General features: G+C 43.2%; 1 protein-coding gene across 1 annotated transcript in view; it reads left to right on the top strand.

The window, feature by feature from the left end:
• The first annotated feature begins 332 nt into the window (after positions 1–332).
• LOC144672924 (NACHT, LRR and PYD domains-containing protein 3-like) overlaps positions 333–16878 on the top strand; it is a 305162-nt gene continuing 288616 nt past the window's right edge. Inside the window, 5 exon segments of the mRNA XM_078534937.1 lie at positions 333–424; positions 3640–3806; positions 9720–9891; positions 9997–10062; positions 13558–15295. Of these exon segments, the coding sequence (XP_078391063.1) occupies positions 361–424; positions 3640–3806; positions 9720–9891; positions 9997–10062; positions 13558–15295 (2207 nt within the window). The 5' untranslated portion in view covers positions 333–360.

The following is a 16878-nucleotide window of genomic DNA, read 5'->3' as shown; positions in this document are numbered from 1 at the left end:
ATGGAATTCCATGAAAGATGGGCATGGATTTTGGAGATAATAACATGTTCAAGGACTTTGAGAGGGAAAAGGAGACTGGAGGACAGTTGTTTGCAAGGACGAAGGGGTCAAGCGTGGATTTTTTGAGGAGAAGGGTGAGAGCAGGTCGTACATTGTCTAGCAGCCAAAATCTACCATCTGTATCACCGTGACATTTGTGAGACTGTAAAATCTCTAACGGTATCCTGCAAATAAATGCTGTGCATCGCCTCACTGTTTGAAGCTGTCAATGTTCTTCTGATTTTAATATATCCATCTAATCCTTGTATTCATCTAATATTTATTACAGAACATCCTAATCTGGGAACATCTGTCAGCACCATGGCTGAAGGTCCAAACGAGACAGAATATCCAACAACTACAAAAAGAATGAGAATGGGCACAGGTATGTTCATAAAATACTTCAGAATAAAATTTCTATGCTTATAGATTGACCATATCTTGTGCAAGACCTGCAGCTCAGACAGGAAGAGGGAACAGGACAGGGGCAGAGTAGAAGGAGTTAAATGAGTGACCCTCTAAAGGGACATCACAGTCACAGGTTGAGGGAGCCCCTGAGTACTGGAACTGCTTAGCAGATACCTGGCATTGGAGCCATGTGTGGTCAAATGCTGCCATGATGGCAAGGACAGTCACCTCACCTCAGATCTAGAATCAATTGGCTGCTTAAGGAAGAGTGTTCCCTTGTATTGAAGTTTTTATTATAATTTCACTCCTGAATGGTCTGGCTCCAATCTTTTTACTATACTCCCTAGTCATAGAGCCATGGGGAGAATTCCACACCAAGGCAGTGACCCGCACCACCTCCCTGGATTAAAAATAAGCTGCACCAAGCCCCAAGTGACTGGGAGTGTCCGAGCCAAATTAACAGCCATAGGGCCATTAATTGGCTCAGAACAAGACTTAAACTGCTATCAGAAAGGATGTCCCACCTCCGAGAGCTACCTGATCATAAAATGGCAAGTAGCATTCATGCCATACAAGTGCCAAGCAATGATGATCTCCAACTAGATAGAATACAACCATCTCCACTTGACATTTAATGGCATCACCATCATTGAATCGCCCGCTATCAACATCCTGGGGGTTACCATTGACCAGTAACTGAACTGGATTCGCCATATAAATACTGTAGCTACAAGAGCATGTCAGAAGTTGGGAATTATGAGGAGAGTAACTCACTCCTGTCTTCTCAAAGTCTGCCCACCATCTGCAAAGCACAACTTAGGAGTGCAATGGAATATTCTCCCCTTGCCTAGATGTCTGCAGCTCCAACAACACTCAAAAATCTACACCATCCAGAACAAAGAGCCCACTTGATCAGCACCCCATCCACCACTTAAAACATTTTAAAAATTATTAATTCATGGCTTGTGGGCTTCACTGGCTAGGCCAGCATTTATTGCCCATCCTGAGTTCTAAATTGCCCTTGAGATGATGGTGGTTAGCTGCCGCCTTGAACTGCTGCAGTCCATATGGCGCAGGTATATCCACAGTGCTGTTAGGGAGAGAGTTCCAGCAACAGTGAGGGAATGGTGACATATTTTCAAGCCAAGATACTGAGTGGTTTGGAGGAGAACTTCCAGATGGTGGTGTTCCCATCTATTGCTGCCCTTGCCTTCTGAGATGGTAGCGTCTGTGGGTGGGAAGGTGCTGTCTAAGCAGCCTTGGTGAGTTCCTGCAGTTCATCTTGTAGATCGTACACACTATTGCCACTGTGTCGGTGGTGGAGGGAGTGAATGTTTGTGGATGGGGTGCCAATCAACCGGGTTGCTTTGTTCTGGATGCTGTCAAACTTCGTAAGTATTCGTGGAGCTGCACTCATCCAGGCAAGTGGAGAGTATTCCATCACACAGCTGACTTGTGCCTTGTAGATGGTGGACAGGCTTTGGGGAGTCAGGAGCGGAGTTACTCACTGCAGCATTCCTAGCCTCTGACCTGCTCTTCTAGCCACTGTATTTATGTGGCTAGTTCATGTCACTTTCTGGTCAATTGTAACACCCACGATATTGATGGTGGAGAATTCAGCAATGGCAATGGCATTGAATGTCAAGGGGCGATGGTTAGATTCTCTCTTGTTGGAAATGGTCATTGTCTGATAGTTGTGTGGCACAAATATTACTTGCCACTTGTCAGCCCAAGCCTGGATATCACCCAGGCCTTGCTGCATGTGGACATGGACTGCTTCAGTATCTGAGGAGTTGTGAATGATGCTGAACATTGTGCAATCATCAGTGAACATCCCCACTTCAGACCTTATGATGGAATGAAGATCATTGCTGAAGCAGCTGGAGATGGTTGGGCCTAGGACACTACCCTGAGGAACTCCTGCAGTGATGTCCTGGAACTGAGATGATTGACCTCCAACAACCACAACCATCTACATTTGTGCTTGGTCTGACTCCAACTACTGGAGAGTTTTCCCACTGATTCCCATTGACTACAGTTTTGCTAAGGTTCCATGATGCCACACCCAGTCAAATGCTGCATTGATGTCAAGGGCAGTCACTTTCATCCCACCTCTGGAGCTCAGGTCTTTTGTCCATGTTTGAAACAAGACTGTAATGAGGTAAGGAGCTGGGTGATCCTGGCGGAACCCAAATGAGTGTCAGTGAGCAGGTTATTGCTGAGCAATTGCTGCTTGAAAGCACTGTTGCTGACTCCTTCCTTCACTTTACTGATGGTCGAGTGTAGACTGATGGGTAATTGGCCGGGTTGGATTTGTCCTGCTTTTTGTGTACAGGTCATACCTGGGCAATTTTTCACATTGTCGGGCAGATGCCAGTGTTGTAGCTGCACTGAAACTGCTTGGCTAGGGGCGCTGCAAGCTCTGGAGCTTAAGTCTTCAATACTGTTGCTGGAATATTGTCAGGGCACATAGCCTTTGGAGTATCCAATGCCTGCATCTGTTTCTTTATCACATGGAGTGAATTGAATTGGCTGAAGACTGGCATCTGTCATGCTGGGGGCATCTGGTGGAGGCCGAGATGGATCATCCAGTGTGTAGTGTCTACAAGATGCACCGTAGAATCTCACCAAGGCTCCTTTGACTCCACCTTGCAAATCCATGAACTTTACCGCCAAGAAGAACAGGGGCAACAGATGCATGGGAATACCATAACCTGCAAGTTCCTCTCCAGGCTACACACTATCCGGACCTTGAATAAAATCACTGTTCCTTTACTGTCACTGTGTCAAAATCCTGGGACTCCCTTCCCAGAAGCACTGTGGGCATACATGCACCAGATATATTGCAGTGGCTCAAGAAGGTGTCTCACCACCTCCTTCTCTGGGGCAATTTGGGATAGACAACAAACGCTGTCCTTGCCATCGACTCCCACATCCAGCAAACAATAAAGACAATTGCTGGTTTTAAATTTGAGATTGATAGCTTCTTGTTAACCATGGGTATGAAGGGATTTGGGGCAAGGTTAGGAATTAGGTCACAAATCAGCTATGCTATCACTTAATGTTTCTGGATTTTCACACTTTGTTTGATAATGTGGCTCACAGGAGGATTCAGTCGCTTCCTGTAAAGGAAGTAGAACAACGTGGCTAGAAATTCAATGATTTTTGTTATTCTCCATTTTGTGTGCACAGATCCAAACTCCAGAATCACTGAGTTCTTGACAAAGTGGGATGATTTCCAGCTGTTCCAGTTGACAAAATTTTACTGGGACAGACTAGAACAGGCGATTGAAGAAGGGGTGGATGGAATCAGCTCATTGTTAACATACGAGAAGATTTTCAATGGACACGAACATCGGGTAAGTGGGAGGGTTGCAATGAGTTTGGTTTATTTAAACATTACAGAACTTGCAGAATGTAAGGATGATGGAAGACCAAGATCTATCTAGATCATCTTCTAACACCCGGGCAGTCACATGCTAAGAATGGTGATAAATCAATCTCCAATAATTAGCCTAAAACAGAACCAAGCATGAGGTGAGGAAAGCCTCAGAGCTTTGGGAACCGTAGACCCAAAGTGATCTGTTTCTTCCAAGCATACAACACTTACCACATACAGATACAGCAGCATTGTGGTTACGTTACTGAATTAACAAACTAGTAGCCTGGACTCTTACTCCAGAGACCTGAACTTAGATCTCACTGTGACAGTTTGTGAATTTGATCTAAGGTAATTAGATAATATTGAATTGTCATCAAAAGCCATCTGGGTGGCTCATGTCCTTTAGGGAAGGAAACCTGCTGTCCTTACTCATCCTGACCTGTATATGGCTCCAGACACCCAGCAACATGGCTGACTCTTCACTACCCTCTGAAATGGTCTAGATCAACATGCAACACAGCTATAAAAAGGTATAATAAGAGCACCCAGCATTGGATTCAGTCACAGCTCAGTCGACCATGCAAAGTCCCCACTAACATTGAAGGACTTGTAACAAATGTGACTTATAAAACAACAGCCTGACATAAGAATAATCCTGTCAATATGACCATCAAACAACATCCCAGACTCTTCTGCTACTATTCCTGGGTATGCCCTTTCCCACTAGATGGATCCACCAGTTATGGCAGCCTAGGGGTATAAAGTAACCAGGGAGAGTCCTCAATATAGACGCAGAACCCCAGGAAATCTCTTGGCATGAGGCCAAAGATAGACAACAAAACCACCTGTTGATTATTGCCCTCCTTCAGTTGATGAATATGGACTCCTCCAGGTTAATTAGAAAAAGCAGGGGCAGAGTATTCACTATGGGTGGGGACTTAATTTCTCCCATCAAGAATGGCTCGATAGCACCACTAATGACAGTGCTTTCTGAGTCCTGAAAGACATATCTACCAGACTGGGCTTGCAGCAGTTGGCCAGAGAACCAACAGGAGGTGAAACCTTATTTGTCCTCACCCATCTACCTATTGCAGATGCATCTGTCTATGACACTATAGGAGTGACCACCGCACAGTCCTCGTAGGAAATGAAATACCATCTTCAAATTGAAGACACCTCTCATTGTGATGTGCGATAGTATCACCGTGCTAAATGTGATGGATACACAATAGATCTACTGTCTCTAAACTCACTATCCACAAAGCGCTGTGGGCCATCAGCTGCAGAATTGTGGTAAGGCATATCCATCACTCTACCATTTCAATCAAACCAGGGGCTCAACCCTGGTTCAATTAATGTGTAGGAGAGCATTGCAGGATCAGCATCAGGGGTATATAAACATAAGATGCCAACCTGGTGAGGCCACAACACATCACCATAACATATATACTTCACATCTATCTTCACCCAAGAGAATGAGGATGAAGATATCGAACTCGGGGATAGAGACTGCAAGGTTCTTGAGCAAATTGATATCGGGAGTGTCAAGGTATTGGAGGTGTTGGCAGGCTTAAAAGTGGACAACCCTCCAGGTCCGGATGATGTGTGTCCCAGACTGCTGAGGGAGGCAAGGGAGAAGATCGCAGGGGCTCTGACTCAAATTTTTAATTCCTCTCTGGCCACGGGGGAGGTTCCAGAGGACTGGAGAACAGCTAATATGGTTCTGTTATTTAAGAAGTGTTATAGAGAGAAGCCAGGGAACTACGGGCCAGTGAGCCTCACGTCAGTGGTAGGGAAACTATTGGAGAAAATTCTGAAGGAGAGAATCTATCTCCACTTGGAGAGGCAGGGTTTGATCAGGGATAATCAGCATGGCTTTGTCAGAGGGAGGCCATGCCTAACAAATTTAATTTAATTTTTTGAGGAAGTTACCAAGTGTGTAGATGAGGGTAGTGTAGTTGATGTAGTTTATATGGATTTCAGCAAAGCCTTTGACAAGGTCCCACATGGGAGACTTATAAAGAAGGCAAATGCACATGGGAGACAGGGTAATTTGACGAGGTGGATTCAAAATTGGCTTAGTTGTAGGAGAGAGAGTGTGATGACAGAAGGATGTTTTAGTGCCTGGAGGCCAGTGTCCAGTGGCGTACCAAAGGGATCTGTGCTGGGTCCCCTATTATTCATCATTTATAAAAATGACATAGATGACAATGTGGGGTGTAGGACGAGTAAGTTTGTGGATGACACAAAGATTGGCCGGGTGGTTAACAGTGAGGTTGAGTGTCCTGGACTACAGGAAGATATAGACGGGATGGTCAAATCCACAGAAAAGTGGCAGATGGAATTTAACCCTGTAAAGTGTGAGGTGATAAACTTTGGAAGGACTAATTTGGCAAGGAAGTATTCAATGAACCGCAGGACACTAGGAAGTTCATAGGAACAAAGGGACCTCGACGTGCGTGTCCATAGATCTCTGAAGGAGGAGGGGCATGTTAGTGAGGTGGTGAATAAGGCATATGGGACACTTGCCTTTATCAATCAAGGCATAGATTACAAAAGTAGGGAGGTCCTGTTGGAGTTGGAAAGAACCTTGGTGAGGCCACAGCTGGAGTACTATGTGCAGTTCTGGTCGCCACATTATAGGAAGTATGTGATTGCACTGGAAGGGGTGCAGATGAGATTCACCAGGATGTTGCCTGGGATGAAAAAGTTAAGTTATGAAGAGAGGTTGAATATACTTGGGTGGTTTTCGTTGGATTAGAGAAGACCTGAGGGGTGACCTGATTGAGGTGTACAAGATTATGAGGGGCATGGACAGAATAGATAGGGAGCAACTGTTCCCCTTAGTTGAAGGGTCAGTTACGAGGGGACATAAGTTCAAGGTGAGGGGCAGGAGGTTTAAGGGGATGTGAGGATAAACGTTTTTACCCAGAGGGTGGTGAAGGTCTGGAATGCGCTGCCTGGGAGGGTGGTGGAGGTGGGTTGCCTCACATCCTTTAAAATATACCTGGATGAGCACTTGGCACATCATAAATTCAAAGCTATGGGCTGGTAAATGGGATTAGGTAGGTAGGGCAGGTGTTTCTCACGTTTCGATGTAGACTCGATGGGCCGAAGGGCCTCTTCTGCACTCTGTGATCCTGTGATATTCAGAAGCAAGTGATCACACAACCAACAGTGCATATAGCTTTGCATTCCTGCCAGACTAGTAATATTGTGGTGAAAAGCTAAACAACTAACTGGAGGAGAAGAATCCACAAACATTTACATAATCAATGATGGGGAGCCCAGCACGAATGCAAAAGACAAGGCTGAAGCTTTTGTAACTATCTACAGTCCGAAGTGTTTAGCTGATGATTCATCCACTAGGTTCTGGTTCCCATTAACACTCAAACAAGTCTTCAGCCAATTTAAATCCCTCCACATGATGTAAAGGAGCAACCGAGCTCACTGGATACAAGGTCCCCAACAATATCCCGGTTGTAATGCTGGAGATTAGTGCTCCAGGACTAGCCGCAATTCTAGCCAAGTTGTCTCAGTGCGACACTGGCATCTCCCTGATAATATGGAAAATTGCACGGGAATATCCTATCCATGAAAAGCAGGACAAATCTGAGCCAGCAATTGCAATCCCATCAGCCTACTCTCAGTCATCAGCAAAACAATGGAAGGTATCATCGACAGTGCTTTGAACTGGCCCTTACTCAGCAATAACCTGCTCACCAATACTCAGTTTGGGTTCTGCCAGGACCACTCTGTTCCAGACCTAATCACAGCTTTGGATCAAACATGGCCAAAAGAATTCCAGAGGAAAGGTGATGGTGCTTTCCCTTCACATCCAGGCAGCATTTGAGCTAATGTGGCATCATGGTGTCCTCACAAAATTGAAGTCAATGGGAAACAGCAATCATATTACTTCTCAATCTCTTTTTCCAGTGAGGACACGCCCAGTTTACACAATAGATCCTCGCCCAACCCCTCCATCCTCTCAATCGTTCTAGTTGTTCTCTTAAGCAGCTCTCATAACCTTGTTGTACTGAGGCAATCATGACTATACACAGTATTCTAAGTATGGTCACACCAATGTTTTTAGGAAGTTGCAAATTACCTCATACTTTTGGCTCAATATTGCCCTCTTAATACACCCCAACACCTAATTTGCTTTCCATGCTGCCACTGAGAATTGTTCCCATATTAAATAACGGAATCACCAAATCTTACAGAATAGAAATGGGAAAATGGATAGAACTGCAAATATTGTGAATCTGACACAATGACATGAAACTGAAAACACCCAGCAGATCCATCATTATCTGTAAAATGATAGGGGAATGATTCAGGTTTATCTCTATAAATAAAAAGAAAGAGTTTGATGAGGCTGGGAAAAGGAGAGAACAGGGAGGGTATAGTGGGAAAGCCTTCACCATCCCCTTCTCTAGGGTCATTAAGAATGAGTAACAAATGCTGACTTAGCCGGTGATGCCCACATCTCATCAAAGAATATTTTAAGACTCCTGTCCCTGTTTCTCGCTCTGAGTGAACATCATGGGTGAACATCAGGTAATTGAGTTCATTCACTGTGTAATTTCCTGCCTCTATACACTTGGTGTGGAACGTAACTCCCTTTTCCGACTGTTAGACATTGGAAAAATTGACCCAATTGTCTGCTTTCCCAGCCACAAACTCCATCTTCTCACCACTTGTTTGGATTTCTCCCCCTGGTCACTGACTAAAGCTTAGCCAGGCTATCTGGGATTTCAGTGTCCAGCTTCAAGCTGAACTCAATTTGCTGCAAACTTGCCAGCACAAAAATGTCCTACTTCTCTCCACATAACACTGCAAGTCTCTCCCCCTATCTCAACACTTCTCCTCAACCTTCATCCATGGATTTGGAACAGTTGAGTTTGGAGGGAACCAAAGTAACCTTGCAACCTCTGGAATGTTATGCTACTCAGATTCTGCTGCCTTTACCCTGAACCACTCCAGGTCCCAGATATCACTTGTGTGCTCACAAACCTATCATATCTCCCAGTACTCAGATGCCTTCAATTTAAAATTCCCATTCTTCTGTTTAAATAACTTAATGACCTTGACCCTTTCGTTCCTTGTAAGCTGCTCGAGTCCTGAAACCTCCCATTGGAATTCTCCATTGCTCTGACTCTGGCCTTATGAGCAGCCTTTTCTCACACCGCCAGAGTGTTCAGTTATCTTGGGTCCCACTCACTCTCACACTCCTTACCTAGTTTTCATACTCGTAGCAAATTTGCAAAAATATCAAGCTTCTGAACTTTCAGTTACTGAGGGGGAAATTGATCGGATTGATTGGATTTTTCAACATTATTATTGGTCGATTCTCCTGACAGATAAATCAGCAGTACTGGTTTGGTTCAGTCAATGGTGATTTCTCTGCCAGTTTTCATTTTAAGATTCCCATTCTTTTATGAAAATAACATAATGACCAGAATTGTCTCTTCCCCTCCACCAGAGATCTGATTTGCTGCTATTTTCCTGCTGAGTAAATGAGAAACTGTAACAGCAAGAAGTCAGTGTGAGGAAACAAGTGGATCATATTGTCAATCAATAATTTGACAAAGAAAACTCATCACACTGATCACATTAAAATACTGCAGATTGTAATGATTCCTCACTCCCCCCAAAATGTATTTCAGACTTCTGGCTTAGTTTATTCACATTCATTTGCTGTTAATGACTGAGATGAGATGAAGATGATTTTTAGTGATTGTTCATTATGTATCAGTTCTCAGCCCAGTGACTGTTTATTGGGCTCAAAACAATTGGAAATGCCATCACTGAGCATATCCTTCCCTTCTCATTCTCAGTGTTTATTTTTCACTCTGATCCTCAATATATTCATTATTATTCTTTGCAGAAAGTCACCGAGCTCACGGATAAGGGAAACCGGGTGGAGAGTTCCAAGCTTCTCCTAAGTCTGGTGATGGAGAAAGGCTCTCGGGCCCGAAGGGTGATGTGGGAATCCTTTGTGAAAGTGCATCATGGGGTCCCAAAGTTGGATAAAATAATAAAAGAAATACAGGAACTTGGTATGGTAAAATCACACAGTGAATTCAATTTCAGATTCAAACATTGCAGATTTTGCTATAACATTACACAGATCTGATTTCATGACAGTTAATTGCTTTAAACAGGTTCTGATCCATTTGATTACATGAACATTGGAAGAGGCTTATCTGAAGTACCCAGTCACCTGAAAGGTAAGAGATGAAATGGACATTTAAAACCATTTCACTTTTTTTTACTCATTCACGGGATGTGGGCTACGCTGGCAGGGCCAGCATTTATTGCCCATCCCTAGTTGCCCTTGAGATGGTGGTGGTGACATGCCTTCTTGAGCCACTGCAGTCCATGTGGTGTAGGTACGCCCACAGTGCTGTTTGAAGGGAGTTCCAGGATTTTGACCCAGCGACAGTGAAGGTATGGTGATATATTTCCAAGTCAGGGTGGTGAGCGACTTGGGTGGTGGTGTTCCCATCTATCTGTTGCCTTGGTCCTCATAGGTGGTAGTGGTCGTGGGTTTGGAAGATGCTGTCTAAGGAGACTTGGTGAGTTTCTGCAGTGCACCTTGCAGATGGTACACAATGCTGCTACTGTGCGTCAGTGGTGGAGGGAGTGAATGTTTGTGGATGTGGTGCCAATCAAGCAGACTGCTTTGCCCTGGACGGTGTCCAGCTTCTTGACTGTTGTGGGAGCTGCACTCATCCAGGCAAGTGGGGAGTATTCCATCACACTCCTGACTTGTGCCTTGCAGATGGTGGACAGCTTTGGGGAGTCAGGAGATGAGTTACTTATTGCACGATTCTTAGCCTCTGACCTGCTCTTGTAGCCACAGTATTTTTGTGGCTAGTCCAGTTCAGTTCCTGGTCAATGGTAACCCCCGAGGATGTTGGTAGTGGGGGGATTGAATGATGGTAACACCATTGAACATCAAGGGGCGATGGTTGGATTCTCTCTAGTAGGAGCTGGTCATTCCCTGACACTTGTGTGGCGTGAATGTTACTTGCTACTTGTTAGCCATGCCCTCCTGCACTCTTCATTGAACCCCTGGCTTGATGGTATTTGTAGAGTGGGGGATACGCTGGGCCATGAGATTACAGATTGTGTTTGAGTACAATTCTGCTCGTATTCTTCTCTGACCTCCTCAGTTGATCGAATCCAATTCAGGAAGTCGCGTTGTCCAGTTGTTAGCTATAAGCCAGTTACTTTCTACATGATGCGATCTCTGTCCAAGTCATGAACTGGTCCAGCTCCCTCTTCAGAATCAGCACCCACCATAGCAACTGGAAACTCTTTCCAAAGGTTCTCAGTTCTCCGGGCAGAGAAAAGAAACACTGAACATGCTGTTTATTCCTACACTTACATAGTTTAAACTAGTCCTCCCCAATTTGATAAACTAGCATCATCTATCAATAGGGACTCTATCCAGGCATTCATGTATTTACAAGGCCTCTGTAAATTAGCGTAAATCTTTGCTGCTTGAAATTAAACAACTTAAAGTCCTTGAGCCTGTCTAAGTAGCTGAGGTTCTCTAAGCTAGGAATCATTCCTGCAGCTCTCCTTTGGAACATTTCCAATGACACTATATTATCCAACACGTAGGGGTAACCAAATCTGTGCATACTATTGAGATGTGGTCTGACCAGGAACCTGTACAGGCAATGTGATAGCCCTTGTTTAACACTGATTGGTTCCATCAATTTTAACTCAATACTTTGTTAGCTTTAACTACAGTTTTTCTGCACTGATCATGAACCTTCAGTGATCTGTACACAGTAGCACCAAGATCTTTTTTATCTCACCCTGTCTCAGTATTGTTCCCTGCAAGTGATGCTTGTATTCAATATTGGCCCAATCAATATGTATGAGGTACAGTTATCTGAATGGAACACTGTTTGCCAATGTGTGTCCACAGTTGTAGCACATCTAAACGTTTTATTGGATTTGATCACCCTCTACTATCTTAATCTTCAAATCGATGTTTTTGTCATCTGAAAACGTATATATTGTATGCCTTACACCCTACTACTTGTGCTCCTGATTCATATTTTCACCCTTGTCCAGCTCATGAATGCAGATTGTCAAAGTCATGGGTGCAGGACCAACCCTCGGGAGAGATCACTTGTCACATGTCTTCCAATTAAATTTGAGGTTCGGGATTGAAGAGATTTCCTAATCCAGAGCTTCAAATTTCAACTCACACTCCATCAAATGAAGTAACCTAGTGTGAGGATGCATATCGAAGGCTTTCTGAAAGTCTAGAGTGACAATGTCCACCAAAATTCTCTCATGCCCTATCCTAGTGACTTCCTCAATAAACTCCTCCAAATTTGTTGGACACAAGCTAATTTTTTTGAAGTTGTGTTGTGAATTTCTAATGGCCTCTTCCCTTTCCCAGTGATCATAAAGAACATTCCTTATTATCCCTTCCACTATTTGTCCCTTTTTAAATGGTATGGATAATGTTAATGAAATTTGAAACATTACATTTTTATTATTTCACGGAACAGGATGAGAGGTCAGAAAGTCTTTGATGCGAAATGAGAATATCTACAGATATTCACACAACAGAACATTAATGTGGAGAAATGTGAGGAAAAGGGAATATTCAGGGTGACTGGGAATCTACTGACCCATTTCCTCATGGCGGTGAAAGAGAGCACACTATTCTACTCAACGAATAATCCTACAATTCACGGTTTGTGTTTAAACCCAATGTAATAATTACAATAAATATATTTTCAATTTCCCAAAACTACATTGTGGGAAACTAGAAGGAAAACTAATTATTTGTAAACAGTTCAAATGAACTGTGAATGTTCCTGCTGTAATGTTACATGGAGTGAAGTAGGTAGTTGTTCTATTTCAAGTTCTGATCAGTAAGAGGACAGGACTATTATAAAAACACAATCAATGTATGCATGTGTAAAACTCCTGAAAAATTGTTAGCGATTTCTGAAACGCAGGACAACAGGAAAAGGATTATTCTTTTTGAGTTCTCTGTCCGAAGGCAGGTCCGACTCACAGCTAAACCACGGTAGGGCAAGGAGGCAGGTCCAAGATCCACCCCAGCTGGAATGGAATCGAACCCCATGCTGTTGGCACCAACCTGATCCATGCTGGCCGCCCAGAAAACTGAACCAATCGGCCCTAATATCTCAGATAACCTGCCCACAGCCTGATAGAATACCAGAAGGAATCTTGATCTCCAAGTGTACAGTGATATCAAAGATAACTTACTGAAGGCAGGTTACAATAACAGTGGGACTCCTGAACAATTACAGTCACTCCCTCTCCCACTCCTATCCAATGTCCTATTTACCATTGCTGCAGAAGTTTGGCTTCGCTGAGGATTTCATAAACTGATTGACAAGAACATCTACCACCATATAACCAGGGCCTTTGTGGATTCGTAATGAGGTGTCCAGAGTAAAGGCAGGTCAGAAAGTGTTAACCATCAGAGAGAAAATAACATCTTTATAAAATCTCCATGTTCAGTAAATATTAGAACCAAGTGACGAATATAATTTTTCTTGGTCATTGCTCACTTTCAAGCGAGGTTTCCAATAATTGAGCTTTAATTCCAGCAGAAACTTTGATTGAAACCGTGAAATGAATCTATCTATTCAGCAAGGTCATATTGAGAAGCCTTTTATGTTATTACAACTAACATTTACAGTCTACTTTAATTGAAGGTGTTGAACAGGAACACAAGGAGATCCTCCGGGTTCAAACTGAAACACTGAGAGTGAACACTATCCTAATAAAGGAGAAGGTTAAGATTTTCCAGCTGATTGATCGATACGGTGAGCTAACGATCATTTCTAATGTTCGAGATCGGACACTTGTAGAACATGAACTGTTGGCAAGAGGCCGGCACCATGAAGAGTGGAGAAAGAAAGATCTTCGGAGAGAACTGGAAAAAATCCGAACTGATCAATTGTTCCAGAGCAGTTTTTCCCTGAGAAAATCCAAATCTGGGAGTTCAGCAGCAGTGAGTGGAGTCCCAGGGATCGGAAAAACAACAATGGTACAAAAGATGCTTTATCATTGGTCCACTGGGAAAATATACCCAGACTTTCAATTTGTTTTCAGTTTTAAACTCCGGGATTTGAACACCATTAACTGCAGAATAAACCTGAGGAATCTGATACTGTTTTTCTATCCTTACTTTGGGAATGTTCTGGGAGAGCTCTGGAAGAAACCAGAGGGATTGCTGTTTATATTCGATGGTTTGGATGAATTCAAGGACAGGATTGATTTTGCTGACAATCGGAGAAATACAGAGCCTCAGTTCATGTGTACAGATCCTGAATGCAGGTGTAAAGTGTCCGACATTGTGTACAGTTTAATACAGCACAAGCTGCTCCCAGGATGTTCAGTGCTAGTGACCAGTCGCCCCACTGCATTACATTTATTGGAAAAGGCTGAGATTAGTGTCTGGGCTGAAATCCTGGGATTTGTTGGTGATGAACAGAAGGAATATTTCAACAAGTTTTTGGAAGATCAGGCAGTGGCAGCAGCTGTTTTCAAACACGTGGAGGAGAACGAGATCCTGTACACCATGTACTACAACCCTTCCTACTGCTGGATCCTCGGTCTGTCACTGGGCCTCTTCTTTACACAAAAAGACAGGAAACAGTAGCAAGTTCCCAAGACCATCACCCAGCTATATTCCTACTATATTTGCAACATTCTGAAAAACCATGGCCGAGAGATTGAAAGCCCCCATGATGTGTTCCTGAAGCTTGGTGAGATGGCCTTCACAGGAGTCTCTGAGAAGAAGATTGTGTTTAGAAATGGAGATTTGATCAAGTACAATCTGCAACCTTCCCAGTTCCTGTCTGGGTTCCTGATGGAACTTTTGGAGAGAGATGATTCTGTCCAGAGTGTGGTTTACACGTTCCCACACCTCACCATCCAAGAGTTTGCAGCTGCACTCGCTCAATTCCTGACTCCCGATCCCATGGACATCCAGAAACTCCTCAGTGAAGCGGACTGTGAAGAAGATGGGAGATTTGAGATATTTCGCCGTTTTGTTGCTGGTCTCTCCTCCCCACAGTCAGCTCGGCCCCTGGAGGATTTTCTGAGTCCATTTCTTCATCAAACAACCTGTCGAGTGATTGACTGGGTGAAGGAGAATGTTCACGGTCAGCTTCAAAATGGAGGGACTAAAATTGTTAAAAGGAACCTCGTGAACACGTTCCACTACCTGTTTGAGTCTCAGAATAAAGCACTGGCTCAGGCCACAGTGGGATCTGTTGGAACACTTGCATTTAGTGGATTGCGACTGACCCCGATTGACTGTGCGGTCCTGTCTCATGTCCTTGGACTTTGTGATACAATAAAACACCTCAATCTACAGAGGTGCTACATTCAGTGTGAAGGACTCCAGCGGCTGGAAAACGTTCTGTACAAATATCAGAGTTTGAGGTAATTGCTTGTTTGGTCCTGGAGCTCGTATTTTGATTATTGAAGTAAAATTTACCATCTTATAAATGAAAAAACAAATAACTTCCAGTTCAAGAAATAAGAGGCAGAGTCAGAAAAAACTTTACAAAATAAGATGAGTGTAAAATTCCAAATTAGAAAATAAGAATAATACTTTTGAGAACAAATTGTTGGGATACTTAATGGTGAATCAAATAGTTTAAGCGTGGGATTTTGATGATAAGAAATAGGGCTAATTATATACAAAGGGAAAATGATAAAGATAGTCTAAGGATAATAAACACCAGTGGAGATAAAAATAACTTAAATAATAATAACTATAAACCATATCAATTGTAAGCTGTACTCATCACAAGGAAAATAAGTTCTATATATCATCATAATTAATCAAATTGTTTCTGGCGGGAGGGTGAAATATCTTAAATTTAGATAATTACGATTAAAGACCTTTCAAATTCAAATCATTTAAATTTAGTCTCAATTCTGTTCATTTAATGAGGAAACCTGCTGCTGACCTAAACGTTCGAATTCCCCCATTGCATGTTCATACCCAGAAGGCAGGCAGACATGCTGGACAACTGGGAGGAATTTTCAGGAATCTGTACCATTGACTGGTTCTTACACAGAGTGAACAGTCTCTGGTAGAACTGACAGTTGGACAGTTACAACAGGATTTTCTGATAATCCACCCCACGTCTGTGAAACTGCTGCAAGCAGGGAACTCCCGGAAATTCCCGGATATATCATAAAAGCTGCACCTGCAGTAAATGTAGAGGTTATTTAATGGGGAATAATGTGGGAAACACCCCTCCCATATCAACTACGGGAACAGGGACATGTCAACTTTGTAACAGGACAGAATAAACTTTCCTTGTTGCATAAAATCCAGCGGATAGATTTTGCAGCAGCAATTATCACACTTTGACAATATCCAGCAATAGCTGGAAATCAAGATGTGGAAGGGAGAGAGGAACCTGGTGAAATTAGAATCACTAAGGAAGCAGTGCTGAGTGAACTGATGGAGCTGCAGGCTGACAAGATTCCGCGTCCTGATGGGCTTCATCTTAGGGTCTTAAAAGAGGTGACTAATGAGGTATTGGATGCGCTGGTGTTTTTTTTTCCAATATTCGCTAGGTTCTGGAAAGGTTCCATCAGATTGGAAAGTAGCAAATATAACCCCTCTATTCAAGAAGGGAGGGAGGCAGAAAGCAGGAAACTATAAACCAGTTAGCTTAACGTCTGAAGTGGGGAAGGTGTTTAGAATCGATCATTAAGGGGGTTATAGCTGGGCATCTTGAGAAACTCAATGTAATCGGGAAGAGTAAACATGGTTTTGTGAAAGGGCAATCATGTATAACCAATTTAATGAAGTTCTTTGAAGGAGTGACATGTGCAGTGGATAGACGGCAGCCTGTAGACATACTGTGCTTGGATTTCCAGAGGCATTTGTTAAAGTGCAACATCAAAGGTTATTGCATAAAATCGATGGGATTAGGAAAACTGCGGAAATTTCTCTGAACTATAGCAATAGTCTCACCTGCGGTAAAGGTAGAGCCTGTTTAATG

The sequence above is a fragment of the Cetorhinus maximus genome, unplaced genomic scaffold (assembly GCF_964194155.1).
Source record: "Cetorhinus maximus unplaced genomic scaffold, sCetMax3.hap1.1 HAP1_SCAFFOLD_145, whole genome shotgun sequence".
NCBI lineage: Eukaryota > Metazoa > Chordata > Chondrichthyes > Lamniformes > Cetorhinidae > Cetorhinus > Cetorhinus maximus.
The sequence above is the reverse complement of the archived record's forward strand: the minus strand, read 5'-3'. Positions and strand labels throughout refer to the sequence as shown.